We start from the raw sequence: 26,086 nt of genomic DNA on the forward strand, positions 1-26,086 counted from the left end.
AAATTATTGATTGGAGCTTAAAATGAGTTCTTTTCTAATTTTTTTTTTTACTTTAAACTAAGATAAAATTTTTACTTTTGAAAAAAAATCATTAATTTGCATCTCTAGCATAAAAAATTATAACTATGTTAATAATTTTGTTGATAATATATTAATTTTTTGAAAGGAAAAAAAAAATTATAATGATTTGAAATACGTTTTTCTCTTATTCGATTCTTGAGAACCGGAACCAATGGGTAATCGTGATTTGTGGCGGTTCTGGTTTCGATTTCGTTTAATTTGGAACTAAACCTGAAATCGACAAGAACTAGATCTGAACTACATACAATGATTATGGTTCTAAGTTCCTGAGGAATGGAACCGGAACCGACCCATTGACACCCCTACCTGATAATTAAATTGGTAAAAAAAAGATGTTACTTTTTCGTTTGTCACAAAAATCATCATTTTTTCAAGTTTTTAACCAACTTTTTTCCATTTTTTTCACTAACACAAAAAAATGAATTTTTTTTTCTCGTTTTTTAAATGTGGAACTTGATACATAATATAATTTGGTAATTCATAAATGTAAAAATATGGGATTTGATGATAATAACTTGATTTTATGAATTTTCATTGGATATGTATTTTGTCATAACTCTTAATATATTTTTTTTTTATCTTATAGTTTTATTGTTTTTTTATCTTGTTTATAAAAAAAATTCTGAAGTTTTCCCTTACCATTTTGAACATGTTCTCCAACTTTGTATGTGTGCACCACCACATCAGAAAGTACCATCGATGTACATTTTAGTGTTACTTCAGCATTATTCATAAGCCCCTCCAAATATTTGGAAAAGGGAAATCCTATACTAACATTAAAATTGACATCATTTCAGAGATAGCTGATGTGGATATATTTATTGAAGCATAGATGCTTTTCATCGAGATACAAGTGAGAAGCACCTATGGTTCACTGCACACCAATGTCCCAAACGTTGTAAATTTCAGTGTTACTCTAGCACGACTCTATTAGAAGAGTGATGATAATGGATGTTGTCTTTGGCCAACGCCCCTTTCTTTCTACTATGCATAGTGAAAGAAAAAAGAAAAAAGTACTTTCTGATTTGATCACCGTGTGACATTCAAAAACATAATCCGAAGCAATGAAGTTGTAGAGACGTTAATTTTGATAGAAACAAAATAGAGATCGTTCTTGAAACATGAATGTGGAGTAGCAAAGAAAGTAAATTAAAGTAATAGTTAAAAAGAATAAGAAAGGATTTAGGCACAATAGTTATAGTTGCGCCATCGTTGAAGATTGAACTACCAAGATTGTACTCCTTACTCATTAGATTGCAAATCAAAGATACCATTTTTATTTTTTTCATAGTTTCACATTGAAATTGAAAAAAGAACTACAAGCGTAGTTTGCAAAGCGAGCTCTGATGCGAGCTATACAAGCAACTAGTGCTTAGGCTTTAAGACGATGTAGAAATAAAACTTTATGTATGATTTGCAGAAGATAATTACATTTTTCCATTGATGAGTTTATATAGATTCAACCTACCCACCAATAAGGGAAGACAATTATATAATCTAATATACTATGCCTAATTAACTATATTTATGTAGATCTAAATCAATCTTGATTGTCAAGATTTGTGATGAGATACGCTAAAGTCTTGATATATATCTCGTGCAGTCATGCACATTTTATGATGCATACACCTTACCTCTATCGCCATCGCATATTAAAAGAACATAATATTTTTTTCACAAACTACACATTGTTTATTGTTTAGTCGGTGCAAGTTGCACATTCTTCTTACGAAAATGCTGAAGTAACATTGAAAATCGACATTAATTCGGACATTGTTGACGTAAATGTCTCTATGGAACCATAGATGCTTTTCATCGAGATAAGAGTGAAAAGCATCTATGGTTCTGTGCACACCAAGGTCCCAAACGATGTCAATTTAAATGATAGTATCCAACACGGCTCTTCTTCCTATATGTTACCTTGATACTTTTCCAATACCTTGAAGAAACAGGTGAGGAGACCAAACTAATATTTTATATTAAACTTCTTATAAAAGAGTGTCAATGTCTCCTACAAGAAAGTTCACTCTTTATCTTCCCAAGGGGGGCTCACCTAGTTTAGTCGAATCAGAAAACTCACATTTGTGTCCAACCCTATGGCCTTGTATCCTATTCTTAGGCTTGTTCTTATATTATTAGCCAGCGCTGCTGGTCCAGTTTTGGGTTGCTACAACTCCATCTTCAACTTTGGTGATTCACTTTCAGACACAGGAAACTTACTCTACATGGAAGGTGATCATCCTTCTGTTAAAGGTAGATTTCCTTATGGAATGACCTATTTTCATCATCCAACTGGTCGATGCTGTGATGGACGTTTGATTATCGATTTCATTGGTATGTATATATATAATTTTACTTTTCCAAATCAAAGGGTCTCAAAGAATAATTACCATGATGTAGGGTGGTTTAATTTTGATTTTGAATTTAATTTTAATTTTAATTTTAATCTGTATTTTAAATCTGGGTGTCCAAATTAAGAATTGAATTAGAAGAGAATTCGGAGAAATTTCTTACCATTCAATTCAGCTACTAGAAAAGTCTTTCTGGTTTTGCTGAATTTTTTACCTAACTCCCTTACTGTTTTCAAAACTGATGGCATATCCTTTGACCATAGTCTTCTATGTAAGACTGCCAAAAATGAATGAAATATCCGTGTTTAACATATTTTCGAAAAGTCCTTGGGATATTATGTTTTTTTTGGTTCTGGTATGGATTATTAAACCTGATTCTTGATTATGGATTATCAGAGTAAGATTATAGAAACTGATTTTCACAATCCAAAATCTTGTTTAGCTAACACTAATTCTGAAAATTGATCTTTTAGAAAACAAAATTTACACAATCACACATCTACAGGGTAAAAATATTTATCTTAGAGATTGAAGAGATGACATTTTGAAAAAAAAAATTTGGGTTTTTAAAAATAAATTGATGAAGAGGGCAATTAGGTCATTTTCTATTAGTTTTAAATAAGCTAATAAGGCATATGTCTAAATTATCCAAAGAATTATGATGATTATATTTTTATATAAAATTATTATTATTATTATATCTTGATTTTTGATTTTTCATGTTTTTGATTTCTGATTTTGAAAAGTCAATTAGATAAATGATGCATCGCTTTGTATTAGGAAATGGACTGAGTTATTTAATTCCACTACATCTAATATATTTCTGGAAAACAATTAAATATTCTTAAATGAATTTAATATATATTTATTGACTCACCAGATCAACTCGCTAATCCTTGAGTTAACTCGATTAAGTTCATGTTTGATCTCTGGGTTCACTGAGATCTTTAAATCTCTCTCTTTGTCTCTTTCATGGTTTTAATGAAGATGTTTGGTGGTGATGTGAATATGTACAGCCCAGTCTCTTGGAGTTCCACTATTGCCTCCATATTTGATACCCAACAACCAAGGTTTCAAGAAAGGAGCGAATTTCGCTGTCGCAGGAGCTACAGCCTTAGAGGACAGTTTCTACGAAAATAGAAATATTGAAAATCCATATGCCAACTACTCTTTGACCGTTCAACTTAGCTGGTTCAAACAACTTTTGCCTTCTCTTTGTAACCCATCATCAGGTACTCCCTCTCTAATTTTTGTTTTTTTGTTTTTTTGTTTTTTTGTTTTTAATATGATGGATGAGTCATAGATTGGAAAAAGAAAAAAAATTAATTATAATTTTTTTAAAACCTGTCTGGGACTGAGACTGAGACGATTCAGGTGAGTCACTCTGTCTCCGACGCGTCGAGTGAGAAAAAGTCACAGTGAAATCATCCATCACATAATCTGGGGGGATTTTGCTTTTCACTATGATTTTCTCTATGTGGATGTGATAGACATAGGTGTGTTTCCTTTGTATATGAGTAAAAAACATCTACAGTTAAGTGCACACCTCCACGTTAGAAATGTGAGAATCGCAGTAAATCCCATTGTCACCCAAGCATTACTCTTTCAAAAATCATTGGGATCCATGATCTATTGAAATAGGAAAATGCTGAAATGACACAAAGTATTTACTGTGATTCTCCCAAGTCTGACATGGGATGTGCACATAACCATACATGTGTTTTCTTACGATAAGTGTAAAAAATCATCAATGGTTATATATGCACGTCCACGTTAGAATTGTGAGAATCACAGTAAATCATGTGTCACCCCAGCATGACTCATTGAAATAAGATTTCGTGGAACTTCTAATTGTGCCCGTTTGAATACTCCTAAAAATGTAAATTTTTTTTTTTTTGAAAATTGAAAAGTTAGAACACGTATTTGTTTCAGTTAATTTCAAAAAATTAATTTTAAAAAATAAAACCTTAAATTTCTTAAACAACAAAAGAAGACTACTTTTTACTTTTTAATTCTTTTTTTTTTTTTTTTGAGTTACTTTCTACTTTGTATCCAAACAGTAACTTAGTATGTGTTATTAAAAAAAAAAATATTATTCTTTAGACACACATTCACATACCCATGAAAATATGTACAAGCATGATTAAGTGTTGCAATAATTTTATTTCATCTAACCCTTTGTTGTTTTCTAAGTTTTCCATGTGTAATTAAGTTTCTTTGATTCATAGATTGCAGTGATTACTTCAATACATCTCTATTTGTTGTGGGAGAATTTGGAGGAGATGATTATTACCACCCTGTCATTGATAGAATTGATTTTGAAGAGATTCGAAGCTTTGTACCCTTAGTCGTCAATTCTATATCCCGGGCAGTCCAGGTGAGCATAGAAAATTTAAAAAAGGGTAAATTACTATTTTCATGAGTCAAATTTGATGAATTTACAATTCCAATTAGCTGTTCATTTTAATTATTAAAACATGAATGTGCAAAATCACAAATTTTTCAAGTGACCAGGATGCAAGTTTAAGGTGATTTGAATATGGACAATCTCACTAAAAATAGCGAAACTTACAAGATGGTCACTTAAACTTGTGAAATTGTCACTTAAAACCTCCAATATCATTACCGTTCACACATTTTGATAATTAAAATGAACAATGAGCCGAATTGTAAAGTCGTCAAAAGTTGGTCACGTTTTCATAAAATATCATTAAAATATGGTTTAAGAAAATATTGTTGACTTATATATGAATTTTTTTTATGCAAATGGGCTAATCCAGTCATGTTAAGAGGCCGGTAGGTATGCAATAAAGATGATTATAATATTAATAAAAGTGCATGGATGCAGTCAGGTGTCCCCTTCATAACTAAGGTCAGGTGGCACCCCATATTGTACTTCTCTTTTAAATATAAAAATAAAACATAAAAAATTTCAGAATATAAAGGTGAATAACATCATATAAATTAATCATCAGTACTCCAATAAATATTATTCTTTATAATTATTAAAAATATATATATTCTTTATAATTATTAAAAAAATAATATATTTTTTTTAAACTATTAAAAAAATAATAAACTGACGGTTTGACAGTCATTTTTTGTTCTCCATATACCTCACATATTCAATTTCGTTCACATTTTCCAACAAAATCTCTTTCGTTCGCATGATTTCAACAAAATCTGGTAAGAAAGTTTTATTTTTAAATTTTTTTTTTGCGTAATACTTTAGAAATTAATTTTTTTAATTTATTCCATTATAATGCTGTTAAAAACTTTTATTTGTAATGTGTTCTATAATTAATATTTATTTCGTAATTTTCTACTGTTTCAATAAAAAGTGCATATCCATTTTTTCATATAATACATATTTTATATTTAAAAATATATAATAAAATGAAATAGTTAGTTTCACCACGTTTGTTTTTCCAAATATTATTTTATTTCATTATAATTACAATTTTTCATAAAAACATTACAAATAAAAATAATTTGTAATTACAAATGATTTTATAGCTTGTAAATAAAAATATTATTAGAATATTTTGTAATTATAAAATATTATCATTTGTTTTATAAAATAATTTGTAATTATAAAATATTTTATCTAATAATAAAAATTTGTAATTATTTGTTTTATAAAATTGTACAATTTCAACCGTCAAGTTTCGGGAGGGTAATGAAAAGTGGCATTCCAGCCGCCAGGTTTTGGGAGGGTAATTTTGTCCATTTGGAAACAGGCACTTGGACCGTCAAGTTATTACCTTTTTGATAATTTTGAAAAAAGAATTAATTTTTTTAATAATTAATAATTTATTTATTATTTTTCTAATAATTTTCCTATATTATTATATAAATAATGTAAAATTGTACACGGAATACTATGATTGTAGATTAATAATATTTGTTATCGTTGCGTAAGTGATGTATACATTAATGAAGAGTAAGAGTATTCAAAACCAAAAGAAAACAGAGAAAAAAGATCTCCCATAAGTGATTATTCATTTTTATTTTTTTACTTTGGAAAGTGGGGATCACCAAAACTCAAATAATGAATATTGTATCGTCCACAGAGTCGCCTTCTATCCAAACATGCTGAACTTCCCAATAGAAAAAATTATAGATAAAATAAGTTTAAAGAAAAAACAAAAAATTAAACTTTTCTATATATTTTATCAGTATAGGCATCGAGAGACTTATTCAATCCAATATGATAAATTATAGCCCCACTCCGCAATGGCTCTCCCCTCAATGTTATTGGATTCTTAATGGTACACCTCCCAAGATATAACAACAATTAGATGGATTTTAAAACACCTCCACAACGTGAAAAAAACCCTATATTCGAGGATTAAGGAGCCAAATTTTTTATTGTCAAATTTGTTTTTCGACGTACTCAAATTGTTAGATTAATAGAGGATGAGAGAAATTTGATGGCTCTAAGCCATTAAATTGGGGATCATTAAAAATTTCAACAGCTATAGGCCATCAAAATTCGCTTTCTAAAATTTGTGGGCCTTGACTTGTCGAATTTTCTTGTCAAACTTTTTAGTTTTCACATAATGCTCAGACTCCTAATTAGTCCGTGCATGCAGTCTGATGTGTTTCTTTTCCAATCAAAACGTGCCATGTAGACACCAATCCCATATACAGGGCACCTTTAACTACTCTTTATAATATTGAAAAATATTTGAGATAGAATATAAAGCATGAAGCTTAGGGGACCCATTTTATTTTTTTTACTATCGTGCTGGAGTGACCTCAAGATTGTACGTCATATTGCACTTCCTGATATGGAAGTGTTTAGGAACCATATATGCTTTTTCACTATCGATGAAAAACAGCTACGGTTCCTACACACTTCCTTATCAGGAAATTAAGTGCGATATGAAGTATGATCTTGAGGTCACATCTAGGACTAGTAACAGGTCAATATGGTACTGGATCAATACCACTCTAATATCGATCCGAATTTTTTTAAACATGTACCCAATCCAATCAGATTAATGAGTATGGAAATCGAATTTGATCTGTTTCATTTTATCTATGATCCGAAACCAATCCGAACTCATGTCTTATTTTCAAATTATCAATGTTCAAAAAAAATTTAAATCATATAAAATTTAAAAAAAATTAATAATAATCCAATTAATTTTCAACTATAAACATAGAGGGAAACAAAAAGATAAAAACATGTTAGCTATATGTATTTATATGAAATTAAGAATAAAAAAAACATTAAAATTGTTGAAAATATTCTTGCGGTAGATACCCGAGAATGAACAAATAGAAGTTTGACCGAGGCTTGTGTTGAACACAATGTCCTTAAGACAATTTTGTTCCCGCAACTTGGTGCACACGGATCAATGAACAATTGTCTCCCAGGATACAACGATCACACGTGTAGAGGCAGCACTACGCTACTGTTTGTACTCTCAAAGAATGCAAATGTAAAACAGAATGCTTGCACGTTTAAACAGCAAAGAAGAAGAAGAGAAAATTTTTGAGTGAGTAAAACTGAGGTCGAGATGACCTATTTATAGAAATTTAAGAGACAAGGTGTCTCTTAGAAAAGGACAGGTGCATGTGTGTCTCTCAAAGAAATCAAAAGAGGTGTCCTTACTGGCCGAACAGGCACCCATGGTGTTCTAATGGACGGTGAGGGGTGTGCCCACGCCCAATACGAACCCACGTGAAGCCAAATTGACGGGATTTGCACCCCCCCTGCGCGCGCATCCTGTGCCCGCATACGCATTAAAGATATTTTGGACCAATGGATCAAATCCTTCTTGAGCCCATGGGCCCCTTGTGCGCGTGCGTGGGCTTATCCAAGCCTCTCTCTCATATACACTTAAGTGATATAAGAAGTTCTATATAAGAACTAGACAATTTTCTTATTACTATCTGATGTGGGACTAAAGAGTTTCTCTTATAAACTCAATAATCTTATAAACCACATACAACAAACCATGGCTAATAGGGGTTCTTTGGAGCTGATTTGTCATTCACCCATAATGGATTTTTGACAACTTAAAACATGAAACTATTCTCTTCAATGAGATGAATAAGTTTCCAAGTGGTCCATCCTCAAAAAATTAATGGGGCCCACTTGTATCGTAGCTCGAATATCCCTACTTGATCACAAAAAATCTGGATTAAACAAAATGCAGATTTTTCCAACAAAAATATGTTTGGATCCTATAATTTCATAACAGATTGGGGTACATCCGTTTCAAATCTAAGATTTCAATCCGATCCGAAAATCTGATTTTTCATAAAAAAATTTTTTATCAATTAGGGTAAGGTCGATTTGGACATCAGGTACATTTTGTATCATTGTCAGTCCTAGTCACTTCAGCATTATTCTTCTTTTTATCATCACTTACAAGATCCCTAATTATTTTAAGAAAGTGAAAACAGTGCAAAAAAACTATAAAGAACTGAAACAATTTTTAGAGCTTTTATGGGCACACCACCTTTTATTAAGAGCACTGTGCTCTCATTAAAAGTTGGTGTTGCAATAGAAGCTCCTTTTTCTCTTGAATAAGAACTGAAACAAATTAGTTAATAATTCTAAACTTCTATTTAAAATTAATTGAAAACATTATCGCAAAACAACCACTTATGACTTCTTCTGCTTCTTTTATACAGACATTGATCGAACTTGGGGCCCAGAATTTCTTGATCCCTGGAAACATACCAGTTGGCTGCTCTGCCGTATTTCTTACAGTTTTTCAAAGTCCAAACAAGGAATTGTACAACCCAAAAACTGGTTGTTTGGATTGGTTAAATGAATTTGCTGAGTTCCACAATGATCTTCTTCAGAAAGAGCTAGATAGATTGCGAAAATTGCATCCCCATACAACCATCATCTATGCTGATTACTACAATGCTGCCATGCCCTTTTATGACTCTCCAAGTAATTTTGGTGCGTACTCCTACCTATTTTGATATATATATATGGGTCAGGTTCAAGGGCCATATGAGAAAACTTTCGTTTTTAATAAAATTTTAAAATATGGGTTAGAAATTTTGGATTGAGCTGATTTTTTGTGAGGATGATCTCTATGATGGGAAGATCATCCAAAAAAAAAATCAGCCCAATCTGAAACTTCTAACCCCATTAAAAGTGATTTAGAATGTGGACCGTCGATTTTTTACCAATTTTTATCACTAATTTGTAAATCACTTTTGATGGATTTAGAAGTTTCTGATTGAGCTGATTTTTTGTGAGGATGATCTTCTCATCATAGTGACCATCCTTGCAAAAAATCAGCTCAATCCAAAACCTCTAACCCTTATTTTGAAAAACGAAAGTTTTTTCATATGTTTTCTCATATGGCCCTTGAACTGCCCCCTATATATATATATATATTGGGAAATGTTCAGCACCAAACATTTTGGCAAAACATTTTTTAAAACATGGGTTAGAAGTTTTGGAATGAGCTGATTTTTGGTGAGGATGATCTCTACGGTGAGGAGATCATCATCACCAAAAATCAGCTCATTCCAAAACTTCTAACCCCATCAAAAATAGTTTACAAAAAATGGACGGTCCACGATTTTTCAACTTGTAAACATAGGGTTAGAAGTTTTGAAATGGGCTGACTTTTGGTGAAGATGATCTCCTCCTCTCCAAAAATCAGCCCATTCCAAAACTTCTAACTCATGTAGGACAAAAATGGTTGGCTAAAATGTTGGTCAAAATGTTTGGTGCTAAACGGGACCCATATATATATATATATATATATATATATGGGTCCCTATCCATGGCCATCAGTTTGGCAAAACATTTTGGCAAACACTTTTTCAAAACATGGGTTAGAGGTCTTGGAATGGGCTGATTTTTGGTGAGGATGATCTCTACGGTGAGGAGATCATCCTCACCAAAAATCAGCTCATTCCAAAACTTCTAGCCCCATTTTACAAGTTGAAAAATCGTGAACCGTCCATTTTTTGTAAACCATTTTTGATGAGGTTAAAAGTTTTGGAATGGGCTGATTTTTGGTGATGATGATCTCCTCACCATAGAGATCATCCTCACCAAAAATCAGCCCATTCCAAGACCTCTAACCCATGTTTTGAAAAATGTGTTTGCCAAAATGTTTGCCAAACTGTTGGCCATTGAACGCTACTCTATATATATATATATATATATATATAATATATATATATATATATATATATATATGGGTCTTACCACACACTTTAACAAATGCGTTTTGTCCTACATGGGTTAGAAGTTTCGGAATGGGCTGATTTTTGGTGAGGATGATCTCTATGGTGAGGAGATCATCCTCACCAAAAATCAGCTCATTCCAAAACTTCTAACCCCATCAAAAATGATTTATAAAAAATGGACGGTCCACGATTTTTCAACTTGTAAACATGGGGTTAAACATTTCGGAATGGGCTGATTTTTGGGGAGGATGATCTTCTAATCATAGAGATCATCCTCACCAAAAATCAGCCCATTCCAAAACTTCTAACCCATGTAGGACAAAAAACATTTGTTAAAGTGTGTGGTAAAACTTAGGGTGCTGAACATTTCCCTATATATATATATATAGGGAAGCATCTGAAGGCCTAAAAAAGAGACAAACATTTTCCAGTATATGAGCTAGAAGTTTTAGAATGGGATGAATTTTTATGAGGATGATCTCTATGGTGAGGAGACCATCCTCAACAAAAATCAGGCCATTCTCATGTTTCTAACCCAATCAAAATAATTAACGATCCATGATTCTTCAACTTGTAAACTGAGGTTAGAGATTTCAGAATGGGCTGATTTTTTGTGAGGATGATCTTCTCAACATAGAGAGCATCCTTAGAAAAAATCAACCCATTCTAAAAATTTTAGCTCATATATTAAAAAATGTTTGGACTTAAAATGGACTGATTTTTTGCAAGGATGTTGAGAAGATCATCCTAACAAAAAATCAGCCAATTTTGAAACTTCTAACCCATGCATTGAAAAAATGTATTGGAACAATGTTTGGCTCTCTTCAAGTCCCCGAATGCTTCCCTATATACATATAGGTTTTTTTACATGTGCCTTGCACATGTTGAGATGCATTAAATACAACTCAAAACATGACTTTCCTATCAAAAATACCCTCACATGCTTGTTTTCAATGCGTATTTAATGCACCTTAACATATGCCCTTAAGGTACATGTTAACCAAGCCCATATATATGGGAGGGGATTGCTAGCCAACAAAAAATCCATACCTTTTGTCTTATATGGTTTACAAGTTCGGAAAGGGCTGATTTTTTGGAGAATGATCGCGTCACAAAAGCGATCATCCTCACAAAAAATCAAACTATTCTGAAATTTCTAACCCCATCAAAAGTGTTTTACAAATAAGAGGACAGTCCACGATTCTTCACCTTGTATACTAGGATTAGAAATTTAGGAATGAGTTGATTTTATGATATCCTCACTAAAAATCAGCCCATTCTGAAACTTCTAAGCCATATAGAACAAAAAGCATAGGTTTTTTATTGGTCTGATGATCCAGTATGTATATATATAACGTCCAAGATCTCATGATCACGTTAACATACTGTAACATTTTTTTTTCAATAGTATCCTACTCATATTGTTTTTTAGTGAAAAGACAAAGGTATATTAGTCTATTTAAATAATAAATCCGAAGGACATTTAATATTTAAATTTAAATGTCTTATTTGTAATAAATGTTTTGACAACCAATACAATCTTATTTGTAATAAATGTTTTGACAACCAATACAAACAAACATTTATTATGTAATAAACCAACATGCCCCTATCTTTTTCACTAAAATACAAAATGGATACGGATATTATTGAAAAAATTGTATTGGAGAATGTTAATATCCACATCAGATCTTGAACGTTAGCATTCCCATATATATATATATATATATGGGAAATGTTCAGCACCCTAAGTTTTACCACACACTTTAACAAACGTTTTTTGTCCTACATGGGTTATAAGTTTTGGAATGGGCTGATTTTTGGTGAGGATGATCTCTATGATTAGAAGATCATCCTCCCCAAAAATCAGCCCATTCCAAAATGTTTAGCCCCATGTTTACACGTTGAAAAATCGTGGACCGTCCATTTTTTGTAAACCATTTTTGATGGGGTTAGAAGTTTTGGAATGAGCTGATTTTTGGTGAGGATGATCTATTCACCGTAGAGATCATCCTCACCAAAAATCAGCCCATTCCAAAACTTCTAACCCATATAAGACAAAACACGTTTGTTAAAGTGTGTGGTAAAGCTTAGGGTGCTGAACGGGACCCTATATATATAGTGTTAGGCATCCAACATTAGGGAGCCAATGTTGAGAGTCAAAATTTGTGTTATATGATTTAAATCTTTTGGATTGGGCTGATTTTTTAAGATAATGATCTCCATGATGACGCAATCATCCTCACAAAAAATCAGCCCAATCTAAAACTTCTGACCCCATCAAAAGTGATCTAGAAATTAACGGTAAAAAATCAATAGTCCGCAATTCTAAACCACTTTTGATAGGGTTATAAATTTTAGGTTGGGCTGATTTTTTGTGTGGATGATCTCCACATCAAAAGTCAACTCATTCCAAAAATTTTAACCCTATGTTTACAAGTTGAATAATCGTGGACTATCCATTTTTTATAAATCACTTTTGATGGAGTTAGAAGTTTTGGAATGGGCTGATTTTGATAAGAATGATCACATCATCATAGAGACCATCCTCACTAAAAATCAGCTCATTCAAAAACTTCTAACCTATGTAGGACAAAACATGAATGGTGAAACGTAGGGTGCCAAACATGACCCTAAATATGTTTACATTCATTTCTATCATTGTTTAAAATGGTTAAAAAAAACAAAGGGATAGAATTCATATTTTCAGGTAAAGGTTTTAAATATGTAGGTAATAGGTAAAAATTAGGGAAAATGATTGTCCAGGCCAATTTTTAAAAGTTTTATTAGACAGACCCGTAATTGAAGGTTCATTTTTAGATTTAAATGTCTTATTTTTTGGGCTAAAATTTAATAGGGTTTATGGGTCCAAAAAGATTGTGATGGATAGTTTCTTGGATTATTTTTATTCTGTTTGGTCTTATCTAAGGTTTAAAATCTGATCATCTAGAGGAAAAATTTTAGTTAGAAGAAAAACTGACAGTCTCGCTGAAATATTCGGGAATAATCCAAAACATTCCTGAAACATCTGAGAGCTGAATGTTCCTTCCAAAAAACATTTTGATGCAGAAAAAAACTTTAGATCCTGATCATAAAAGCACTGTCCTTTGAAATATTATCCAAGCAAATCATATATGTGACCCCCTATTTTATAATAATTTTTGTATTGCTTCAGGATTTTCAAAAGGGGTACTTACAGCTTGCTGTGGAGGGCCAGGTCCATATAATTTCAACTTCACATCTGGGTGTGGAAAGGTGGGTTCCAAAGTCTGTGAGGACCCATCATTGTTTGCCAGCTGGGATGGTCTTCATCTAACAGAAGCTGCATATAAAATAATTGCTACTGGTTTATTAGATGGATCCAACACTATCCCTCCATTTGACATTTCTTGTTTAAAACCAGCACAGGATGTTGAAGATGTTCGATTTTATCCCAAATAGTCGACTTTTAATTATGAGTGCGCAATGGATGATTTGATATTCAGAAAGAAAAACAATTGTACGTCTACATTCTAGTTAGAACCAATTGAAATATTGTGAAACAAATATTGATTAATTATGCTGTAAAATTATTATGATGTAATCCATTTTTTAAGACATGTTATCAATAATGCCAAGTGTTAATTCATGTCATTTTACTCTAATTCTTGGAACCTTGATCATCAACTATTGACATTGCAGGTGTAAACCCCTTTATCCAAACTTCAATTTTTTTTGTTTGATTGGTGAATGGAGAAAAACCAAACACTTTCGAAACCTTGTTCCTTATACTTCTTACTCAATTCTTTCTTCATTGTGTTTTCTTTTTTTGGCTAAATAAGCAAAAGAGTATACTAATGATAAATTGTCTTAAGGGGAAGACCCCTATTGAACATCGAGACGATCACCTAAGAATGCCTTTTTTGCCATGAAAGGGAGTTCCTCATAACAAGAAAATTGAGAAAGTGAAGAGCTCACAACTCCATAGTTTGCCAACACGTCTCCTACAGAGTTTCCTTCTCTACAAATATGTTGGATTCTTTAATTTACTTTTGATAAATGACCTCGTATTTGTTGAATCTATAGGTCAAGATGCAAACGAAAAAAGTCTTTCATGCCTTTCACAAGAGCAGTGAATCCATTTCAATTATCAGTCTAACCATTTAGCTTTTAAGAGCTCCAATGCTTCTACTAAAGCTCTACATTCAGCCATACGGTCTGTTGATTCACTGAAGATACAACTTGCCCCTGTAATAAAATCACCTTCAGTATCTCTTAAAACACAATCACCACCAGAGATTCTAGGATTACTTTATCTGGCTCCATTAATGTTTAGCTTAAGCCAACCTAGAGGAGGCTTTTACAAGCTAATCTTGATTACGTTCTTTGGTCTCGAATTGATTTTGGAAGAAAACCTATAGATTGAATTATCCTCATATCCCCTACTGACAAATTCTTTGAACTACATCCCATTGCGTTGAACTCCTTGAGCCATTTAATAATCTTCACAATAACTTGAGTCGAAGATGGCTTGGAGTTATCATAGGTAACTCCTTTTTCGAACCACACCATCTAGAAAATTCCTTGGAGCTATGCACTTGCAATGAATGAGATTTCGGACTCTATAATTTTCATGATCTCACTGGTGTGCGTAACCAACCAAGGAAAGGACTGTTGAGACTGAGCAATCGACATATTATTATTTTGTGTATTGGATGGAATGGCAGGGAGACTTGTGAGTTTAGTCCCACATCAACTGGGTAAATGTTCAAAGCTTGGGTTATAAGGATAAACTTGACCCTATCCAGTACGATGCGTTGTAAGTTGTGCGGGGTAACATCAAAAGTGAACCATATCGTATTGGTGTTATTAGAGGCGGGGATGACTCATCCTGTTGGGTGGGGAAAATGTTACGATCCCGCCAATGCATATAGCCCACGCTAGGGCAATGGTTGTTGAGACGGAGGGATCGCATGGGAGCCATCTTTTGTGCTTGATGAAATGGTCGTATGGGGAGTTGTGAGTTTAGTCCCACATTTGTGGGGTATACATTTGGAGTCTGGGCTAAGCTTGACCTTATCTTGTACGACGTGTTTTAAAGTAGTCTGAGGTAAAACCTAAAGTGGACAATACTGTATAGGTGTGAGTCAAGAACTTGACACCATATTGACCATCCATCTCTTGTAAATAGAATCAATCTCATGAAATAATTTCCAAGCAAAAGTTTTAGTATTTGCTGGAATTGTTGTAAGCTAAATTTAGATCGTCTTCCATTTCATTGAATCACACCCTATATATATATATGGATAGAGTTCCAAGAACTTAATTTGAAAATAAATGACCACCAATTTCCTTTTGGGGCATATTTTCTGTTGGGTTTGGTGATATAAAATCACCATTCCTTTGTTTGTTAAGGTTAATGGGTTTTGCCCAATGGTATTTTGAGTAATGTTATTTCATTAGCTTATGATCAACAAAAGGGCTTCCTAGATGGAAGTTGTTGTTCATAAAAGGATTTCTTTAAAAAGGGATTTCTCTTTTGGTAGAGAGAGTGAGAAAACTTTGAATCTCTATGTGGGTAGTTTTCTTCTCTTGTAAAACTTAGAAGTTCAAAATTCTTGAGGGTGATCTTCAAATGGTTGTTGCGGGTTTGTGACAACGAGATTGGGATTGAGATTTCTTTGTTTAGATTCTGACTAGAGTTGGGTGTAGAGATTTTGTGGGTTTCACCGAAGAGTTGAAGGTACGTATAAACTTTCATTCTTGTAATTTCTTCCTTGAGTAGTGGATTTTGTATTTACTGACTTGCCCATGGGTGAATCATGTATATCTTGTGTTGTGGTTGTGTTCTTTTTTCTACTTTCTTTATTATTACTTGTATTTGCTTTGAAACACATTCTTAGGGTTTGGTTGTTGGATTTAATTGCTTTGGGGTTAGAAGGGATTAGTTTCAATAATTGGATTTTCATGTGTGGCTTAGGATCTAACTACAACAAGTGGTATTTGAGTGTCCAAGTTGTGTACGTAAGGTATTTGACAAATTTGTTATAAGAGATTTTTGCAAGAAAAATGATAAGTAATCAATTTGAGGCAGAGAAATTTGATGGAAAAAAGATTTTGAATTATAGAAAATAAAGATCCATGACTTGTTAATTTAACAATGGCAACATAAGGCTTGTATGGAAAAGATAAGAAGCCGAAAATGATAAGCGAAGACGATTGGGAAGAACTTGATTTGAAGAATCAAGTTCAACCATTCATTTGTATTTAGCGAATGAGGTGACATTCAATATCGCTAGGGAGAAAACATCAAAAGACTTATGGGTGAAGTTAGAAGGCTTGTATCAAACCAAGTCTCTAACTAATCGAGTTTTCTTGAATTAAAAATTATATTTCATGAGAATGAAGGAAGACACGAAGATCTCTAAACACTTAAATGAGTTTAATAACATTATTTGTCAACTTGAAAGTATTGGTGTTAGGATGGAAATGGAGGATAAGACGGTGACTTTGTTATGCATATTGTTGGAGTCTTATGACAATTTGGTCACCACCTTGAGTTGCACCAAAGAAGATGCTTTTGACTTAGATGCGGTGTTTAGTGCATTACTTGTTGATGAGTTTCGAAGGAAGACATCCTTGAAAATCTCAGGAGACCCGAATATGGAATCTCACATATCAAGAAGCAAATCAAAGGATCAACTAGAATTTAAAGGTCATTTTAACAAACTAGGTTGTTGGTATTGTGGTAAAATGGGACACATAACAAGAAATTGATGGAAAAGAAAAGAATTGGGTAAAGATTCAAATTCCAACAAAGAGATGGGTAATGAGAAGCAAAGTGCCAAAGGAAAAAAAGCCAATCAAGTTAAAGAGTCTACATTCAAATTTATGGAAGATGAAGTATTCATGGCTCAAGACAATCCCATGTTCCAACAAAATTAGATTCTTGATAATGGTGCTACTCATCACATATGCCCTTATCGGTCTTGGTTTAGTTCATATGAACCATGTGAAAGTGGTTCAATTTTGATGGGAAATAACTCAACTAACAAAATGATTGGAGTTGTTACAGTAAGGTTGATTTGATAGGATGTTAGAACATTAAAAATTGTTAGACATGTGCCAGAGTTAAAGAAGAGTTTGATTTCTCTTTCTGAATAAGACTCAAAGAGCTATAAATTCATTAAGCAAGGTAGAGTTCTCAAAATTGTCAAAAAGGAATTGGTTGTCATGAAAGGTGTCCGGATTGGAAACTTGTACAAGTTAGTTGGATACAAACATAGTAAGAGAAAATGATGAAATTTCGATTCGGTTTTGACATAAAAGGTTAGGCCACATGAATGAAAAAGGCATGTTGTGATTGATAAAGGTGGGAACAAAAGAGAACTTAGCGGATATGTTAATAAAAATGATTCAAGTAGAGAAGTTGGAAATGAGCTCGACTTCTCTAGATTTCAATGTAGGTTGGTGATTTGGCAATGACATGTAGGTGATTTTTTTATCAAGGTGGAGATTATTGGGTTTGGTTATATAAAATCACCATTCCTTTGTTTCTTATGGTTAATGGGTCTTGTCCAAGGGTATTTTGGGTTATATTATTTCATTAGCTTATGAAAAACAAAAAAGGTTCCTAGATGGGAGTTGTCCATAAAAAAAGTTTCTCTAAAATGGGACTTTTCTTTTGTTAGAGAGAATTTCACATTGTCAGATTGACCATAAAATTAATCTTTTTTCAACTACCTAGGTAAATTGTCAAGTCAACCATAAAATTAGAAAGTAACAATGAGTTCCACATTGGTTAAGTACTGGAGCATCGAGATACAGATCAGTATTTTTGTATCAATTGTATACCTCGTCATTCTTATCAAATACACCATCAGGATTTATATTTTTATGACACGTTTATATTTATTTTATTTTATTTTATTATGAGATGGAAGATATTTCATTACTATTTTATTAAGAATTAGTATGTATCAAATTTTATTCATTTTATTTACTTATATAAAAATCTTCATTATTTATAATAGATTAACTTGTTTAGTCATTCATATTAGGACTATTAATTTAAAATATGAATTTATTCTTAAGTAACTTCCCCATTACTCATCCTTTCAACAAGACATTATAGATGTCCCAACTACTAAGATGCTTATGCTTGATGAGGAACATTATATAGAGGAATCGCAAAATCAGGATGATGAACACAATTTCTATTATATGTGAGTTGAGATTGGAGTTTAGTGAAACTATTTTTATGTACTTTTGAACTTTTTTGTATATATTAGAATAATGTGTGTTGTGTCTTTTTGTATGTATATGTCCAAAGAGTAAGAGTTAGTCTTTATGACGCAGATAACTGTCGATATCAATATGAGATGTGCAGTTGATGTATGTAACACTTTTGGGTTGTACTTATAATCATGTTTTTAGAAATAATATATATATATTCGATATGATATGGTGATTAAAATGCAGTTGGATATGGGGATTTGATTATACAAGTATGCTTAAACGTGAAAATTTTTCATAAGTTTAATTATTAAGTGAAACTCTGTCAAAATTATTTATAAAAAATTTACATCGTATTTAAGATTTAAAGATTTTGATTTTTGTTTTTTTTCTCTCCACCCTCTAGATTTGGAAAATCTAAATCCTAAATTGAGTGCATGACATAAAATCTTCAAGCTGAGTTGCGCAGAATTATATCCTAACTCGAAGATTCATTACGATAAAAAATCCATGAATAAGAGCCTATGCTAATAAAAAGAAGCCCACGCTTCACAAATACTGAGTCTACGCTAAAAAAAAAAGCTTGAGCTAATAAATAGAACCCGAGTTCCAAAAATCAAGAAGCCTGAGTTTCAAAAAGAGCTCAAGCTTAAAAACGGAACCTGATTTCCAAAACTCAAGAAGCCTGAGCTCACAAATGGAACCCGAGTTCCAAAAATCAAGAAGCCCTGGCTTCAAGAGAGCCCGAACTCACAAAAAGAACCCAAGTTCCAAGAAAAATGAAGCACGAACTTCCAAAGAGCCCAGGCTCAACCAAATAACATAAATACATTAGAATAATAACATTCATTAACATAGATTCCAAGTTTTCAATAGTGTAAAATTAAGAGTCACGTCTAGAAGTAAAGTCAATATGAAAAATAGGCCATAAAAGTAAGGAAACCAAGAAGACTTCTCAATATCTAAAGCTATTGGAGCTGTAGCAACCATAATCCAAAATTTGGGCTCAATGTCAACATCAATGGGATCAATAATAGGTAAAGAAGAACCTTCTTAAGCATTTTATACTTCCTTAGCACCTTGGGAAACCACTAAAGTGTTTCCATCATCAACAACCTAACTTAACCAAACCCAGGCTATCTCCTATCATGAGCATTAGTCACTTGCTCATTCAATTGTTTACACATACTCTCATAACTTCTCTTACGTGTCGTTTGTTAAAATTGAATAAATAAGTGCTGAATGATTGTAATTGCTGAAACTGTATAAGCACTAAATTTAAGTGTTGAAATTGTTGTCTGTTTACTTATCTGAATTGTGTTGAACTAATTCAAATTAAGTGTTGTAATCACATAAAATTGTTTGTTACTTAATGCTAAAAATTGATAAATTGATTATATTATCTTTCTCAACCGTTGTAATCGCATAATATTATTTGTTCGACGATTTTAACTGTTACTTTACATCACGTATAAAAAAAAACATATATGTAAAAGATAATCTTGTTTGGTATTTTAAATTACAAACACAATTCATTGTATCCAAATTTTGAATAACATACAATTTTATTCATCTTTTTTAGATCTAATTTTTCTTTCAAATTCTTACATAAGTGTACAATATTGGTCTAAATTTCCTCAATCTCTCTATTTTTGCACTCAGTTTTTGCTCTTTAAAAAGAAGCATACATGTAAAGGATAATCTAGTTTGGTATTTTAAATTACAAACACAATTCATTATACCCAAATTTTGAATAACTTACAATTCTATTCATTTTTTTTTAGATTTAATTTTTCTTTCAAATTCTTGCATAGGTGTACAATGTTGGTTCAAATTTTCTCAATTTCTCTATTTTGCACTCAGTTTTTACTTCATCTTCATATACGTTTGTTGATGAAACAATATTTGGCTCCTCATACCACATGAATAAGCCATAACCATTGTGTACTGGCTATAGTAAAAATAATATAAAAATTAAATCAATTAATCTATAATATGATATTGAATTATATCATTCTTTTGTTATATCACCTTTAACTAATATCTTACTGTTGATTTAGGACAACAATAAAATCTTCGTCCTTTATTATTGATTTAGGACAACAATAAAATGGTAACAAAGGACGAAGATTTTATTGTTGTCCTAAATCAACAATAAGATATTAGTTAAAGGTGATATAACATAAGAATGATATAATTCAATGATTGATTTAATTTTTATGTTATTTTTACTATAGCCAATACACAATGGTTGTGACTTAATCACGTGGTATGAGGAGCCAAATATTATTTCATCAATAAACGTGAAGGAAGATGAAGTAAAAACTGAGTGCAAAAATAGATAGATTGAAGAAATTTGGATCAACATTATACACCTATGTAAGAATTTGAAAGAAAAATTAGATTTAAAAAAAGATGAATAGAATTGTATGTTATTCAAAATTTGGGTATAATGAATTGTTTTTGTAATTTAAAATACCAAACTAGATTATCTTTTACATGTATGCTTTTTTTTTATTATATGTGATGTAAAATAGCAGTTAAAATAGTCAAGGAGACAGTATTATATGATTACAATGGTTAAAAAGGGTAATATGGTCAATTTATCAATTTTCAACATTAAGTAACAAATAGTTTTATGTAATTATATCGTTTAATTTGAATCAGTTCAGTACAATTCTGATCGGTAAATAGATAACAATTTCAGCACTTAAATTCAACGCTTATAATCATTCACCAATTATTTGTTCGATTTTAACAAATGGCATCTTAATGTCTTCTTATTTCAAGAGATTTGTAGTAGTTCTTCATTTCCTTCAACTCATGATGCTAGCCTAGTACTTATTCTCCAAAAAAGTCCAAGAACCTCTGAACAATTCTTCTGAAGTTGTAAAATAGCTACCTCGTCCTTAGTAGTTGTTAATCGATCAGTGATAATTATGAGATGATAAAAAGTCAACCAAAGATTGAAAGGAAGAACTTAAAAGAATAAATTTGAAAAATTAAAAAGACTAAAAGAAAGGAATATTTACCTCAAAAAAATGGGAGAAGGAAACATTCATAAGTGATGTCAAATCTAGTTCACTAATAGCATATTCATCTTTTACCAAATAAGAAGATTTGAGGATGGACTTAGCAACATAAGAATTTTCAAGAGCAGATTGATCTTCTTTAAGAGAACCATTGATAAAATGATAGTTCCTTCTCCAAAGAGGATGAAGATAACTTGAGGAAGGCTGGAAGGGGTATCAACAATCGGGCTAACCTGAGGAGCTAGGTCAATAATAACACCACCCAAAAGTGCAATGGGAGATGGATCAATATGAGCATTAGGAGATTGTGCAAAGTGCTCCTTAGGTTGCTTCTCCTTTCTATGAGAAGAAAGATTCCTCTTCCTTTTGAGGGGAGAATGGAAAGAAGAACCAATGATGAATAAAATAGGCAAGTTGTTTGACGTGATGACTTCAGTCTGAGAAGTTGGATTGTAATCCAAGGAAGAATCTTTTATTAGAATAGTATTCAGTAGAACGATGAAAAGGCGAAGTGGCCAAAAGATGGGAGTGGGGACGTTTCCGAAATGAAGGTAAAAAGAGGAAAAGACAGAAGTCCCTTTAAGATATGAAAAGACTAAGAGCTCGTTCAACCAAAATATGCTAATCAAGACTTAGATCTGGTGGATCCAAAGAGAGATTCCCTACAAAGAAAAAAAAAAGAAGATAAGTTATACAAGTGAAGAAGAAGATATAAAATCCAATAAAAACTAGAGAGAAAACTACCTTTAAATTTAAGAGATCTAGGAATAGGTAAGGGATTACTTTCCTTTGATAGTTTGTTGATCGTTTGTAAAACTTGCTGTGTAAATGCAGAGATAAAGATGTAAAATAAGACTTTGGGTAAGTCGAATTCGTTTCACAGGGATAGTTGGGATTCAAATGCTCACTCGGTTAAAAAAATCAAAATAGAGTTTTCAAACAGATTCTTTAAAAACAAAATAGATTTGTTGCACAAATAAAATGAAAATTAACTTGAAATTGGAATTAAAACAGAAACTAGAGGTTGAAAATAAAAGAAAGAGAGATTAGAGAGTTCAATGTAGCCTTCACAAACCATCCATAATGTAGATTAATTCTGAATCTAACTCAATCCATGTAGCAAGTCATTGTTCATGGATCAGAAAGTGAAGCCGTTTAATCATTGAATGCAACCAAAGATCATTCTTGAAAATACTGATTTAATTAAGATTGCTTAACCTATATTTCAATTCTTCACAGAGCATAGCCATTCTTGAACTTATCTAAGTAATGGTTGTCAAAGCTTGAATCATAAACATAAGCTAAGGGATCTAATCAAAGGAGAATTTATAGAATGATTAACAAGACAAGCAAGAATAATGAATTTAAAATTACATTAAATGGATGGACTTGCTCTGGCATTATTGAACTTTCTAAGGAGATTCTAGCCACTTATTGTAAGGATTATAGTTGCAAAAGATAATAAAAGAAAAGAGAAGATGGGTGAAGAAAATGAAGATGCAACTTGGTTCCTTCTTGAATGGATCTCCAAAAGAGTTACAATAAGAAATAAAGGATGAAATCATTCTTGTTTTTCTCATTACAATTAAAAGTTCTCTCAGAGAAGAAAATTACAGAGAATTAAAGAAAGAAAATAAGAGAATGACCTTTTCTCTAAAATCAACCCTCCAATTTATAACATTCGTAATCGGGTCATTGGGTTGATTTTTCGGATGATTTGCTTCGAAAGAACCATTTTGTTACAACCACCGAAGCTTCTAGAACATCTCATGCAAATCTCGAGGAAAAATTTCTCGAGATCACCACGGAGCACTAGAGCTTAACCGCGGTGCAGTGATGTGGCAAGTTTTGTTGCTCATTTTCGGTTACTTTTCTCTTTTTTGCACGCACATTGTAACCAACTTTGTTAATCGTTGTAAAACTTGTACGTGCGCTTTATTTATCTGCAATTAGCAATAATATCTCATTAGCTCTATTAATTTGGATAAATAATTTAATTTTGTAATTATTTATGGGAACTAACATTTATACGATGATAATCTTAGTGTAATTACAGTCCTAAAATCGAATAATTGGGACCTTATCATTTGTCAAACTCCCAGTTCCCTGATATAGCCATCGGATCGCAAAACTAGCATTTATTGAAATTAGAGAGGTTAGTAGTCATGGAAGTACTCCTAGGAGCAAGAAAGTAGCTACAACAACCTGAAGGAGATGACATCAAGCGGTAGAGGAATAAAAGCTCTTCCAACCCTATGCCAAGCTTATGAAAGCTATTTAAAGTTGATTTACCATAGACAATCCTAAAGAAGGTCTCATTAGCCCTAGTGGGATGAAGTTTGAAGAGAATAAAAGATTTCCTAACAAGCTTAGGAAAAGGAAACTGAAGCTCTGCATATAGTTGTCTAAGATAAAAAGAACAATCATCAGGAACAATGAAAGGGTCATCTATATTTTTTATTTGCCTAAACATAAAATATTTAGGAAAATTAAAATGATTGTAAATTTTTTCAATAAAAGATAATATATTAAAGAGAAACATGGTTGAAGATGATAAAGATCAATGAAACAAACAATAAAAATAAGAGAGAAAGGAGGATCAAACATACCAACTTAATCTCCAAAGCGATGATCAAAGTTGGAAAGCAAAGAAATCCCCAAGGTGTTAATTCTCCCTCAAAGCCTAGAGCTCTCCACCAAAAGATAAAGTGAATAAAATGAGAAGAAGCTAAGGCTTTTTATAAAAAAGAGATTTCCAAAAATTATGCTTGCCAAAATTAGTAGTAAGATATTTAGGAAATATCCCATATCAAAAATATTATCTTTTCTAATCTCAAAATAGAAAATTCTTAGAATCTTAGATTTTGGAAATATCTAAGATCCTAAGAGGGGGCATTGTAACAACAAAAAATATTTGATTCTAAGGATTAGTAAAGATAACATTTCCCATTCGATTGACAAGGTACCATGGGTCCAACCCGTACCCCATTCGATTTGTCTTAGAAGATCCAACCCATCAAAACAATTCCACCAAGGAGGTTCGGCCTCCCTATGGGCGTCGACCCCTTCAAACCGTCTAGCCAAGGGATAAAGCCCATGATCCAATAAATCTAAGTGATCCACATAAGCATCGGGCCCTACACCCAAATAAATGAGTTTGGCCCACCAATAGTCCATAGAATCCCTAAAATTGGATTTGGACAAGTTTAGCCTTTAAATAAGTCAATCAAAGCTTTTAAGTCAAGGTATAATTAGAAAGTTAAATTATCATTAAGTCTATAAATATCAAAGCCTCTCTCATTGAGAGGGGAGGAGTTGAATCATTTTCTTTTAGAAGACAAAAGCTCATCCTATAGAGAAGAAAAAGCTCTCAAGCCCTCATCTAGAGATCAAGCAAAGTTCTTTAGAGATCTAGACTCCGATTAAAGAGAAGATTAAGTATCAAACCCTTCTCTGAAAGGTAAGAAAATCTTCTCAGCCAATAAAGTGCGAAATCCGAAGAGAAGAAAATCTACATAAACCTTTACAAAAGATCAAGCTCAAAGCCCTTCTTCAGAAACAGAAAAAACCTTCTTAACCGATAAATCGTGAAGTCTAGAGATAAGAAAATCTACATAAACCTTTACAGAAGATCAAGCTCAAAGCCCTTCTTCAGAAACCAACAAAACCTTCTAAACCAATAAATCGTAAAGTCTGGAGATAAGAAAATCTATATAAACCTCTATAGAAGATCAAGCTCAAAATCTCTTCTTTAGAAGTCAACAAATCCTTCTTAATCAATAAAGTGCAAAGTTTAGAGAGAAGAAAATCTACAGAAGCCTCTAAGAAAATTAAGCACCAATAAAGTCACGGTCAAAGCTACCTTATTAGCCGATTACACTTGAAGCCTGAAGAGAAGAAAGCTATACACGTCATCTTTATTTTTGTACTTGACTGTTAATTAGAGGAAACTGCTGAGATTTGTACTCTCATTTTCATCAAAATCAATAAAATCATTTACGATCTTATTTCACGAATCTCAAGATAACTTTGTTGAAATTTATTATCAATAGACCCCTTCAAATTATCCAACCAAGGAGGTTCGACCTCCTATGAGAGTCGATCCCTTACAAATCATCCAACTAAGGAGGTTCGACCTCCTATGAGAGCCGACCCCTTTTTCCTTATTAAGCCTTAAGGAGGTTCAACCTCCCTTGGAGCTAACCCCTTCACTGTTACCAACCAATA

The 26,086-nt window shown here is 32.3% G+C and overlaps 1 protein-coding gene across 1 annotated transcript; it reads left to right on the top strand.

The window, feature by feature from the left end:
- Positions 1–2,053: 2,053 nt before the first annotated feature.
- On the top strand, positions 2,054–14,256 carry LOC147387699 (GDSL esterase/lipase At1g28600-like). Its single transcript, XM_086421733.1, has 5 exons — positions 2,054–2,415; positions 3,449–3,664; positions 4,661–4,809; positions 9,084–9,360; positions 13,789–14,256. The coding sequence occupies exons 1-5, from the start codon at positions 2,178–2,180 to the stop codon at positions 14,052–14,054; spliced, it is 1,146 nt and encodes a 381-aa protein (XP_086277859.1). The 5' UTR covers positions 2,054–2,177; the 3' UTR covers positions 14,055–14,256.
- The last annotated feature ends 11,830 nt before the right edge of the window (positions 14,257–26,086 follow it).

The sequence above is a fragment of the Akebia trifoliata genome, chromosome 13, assembly GCF_017979445.1.
Source record: "Akebia trifoliata isolate Shusen 1 chromosome 13, ASM1797944v1, whole genome shotgun sequence".
In the NCBI taxonomy this organism is placed as follows: domain Eukaryota; kingdom Viridiplantae; phylum Streptophyta; class Magnoliopsida; order Ranunculales; family Lardizabalaceae; genus Akebia; species Akebia trifoliata.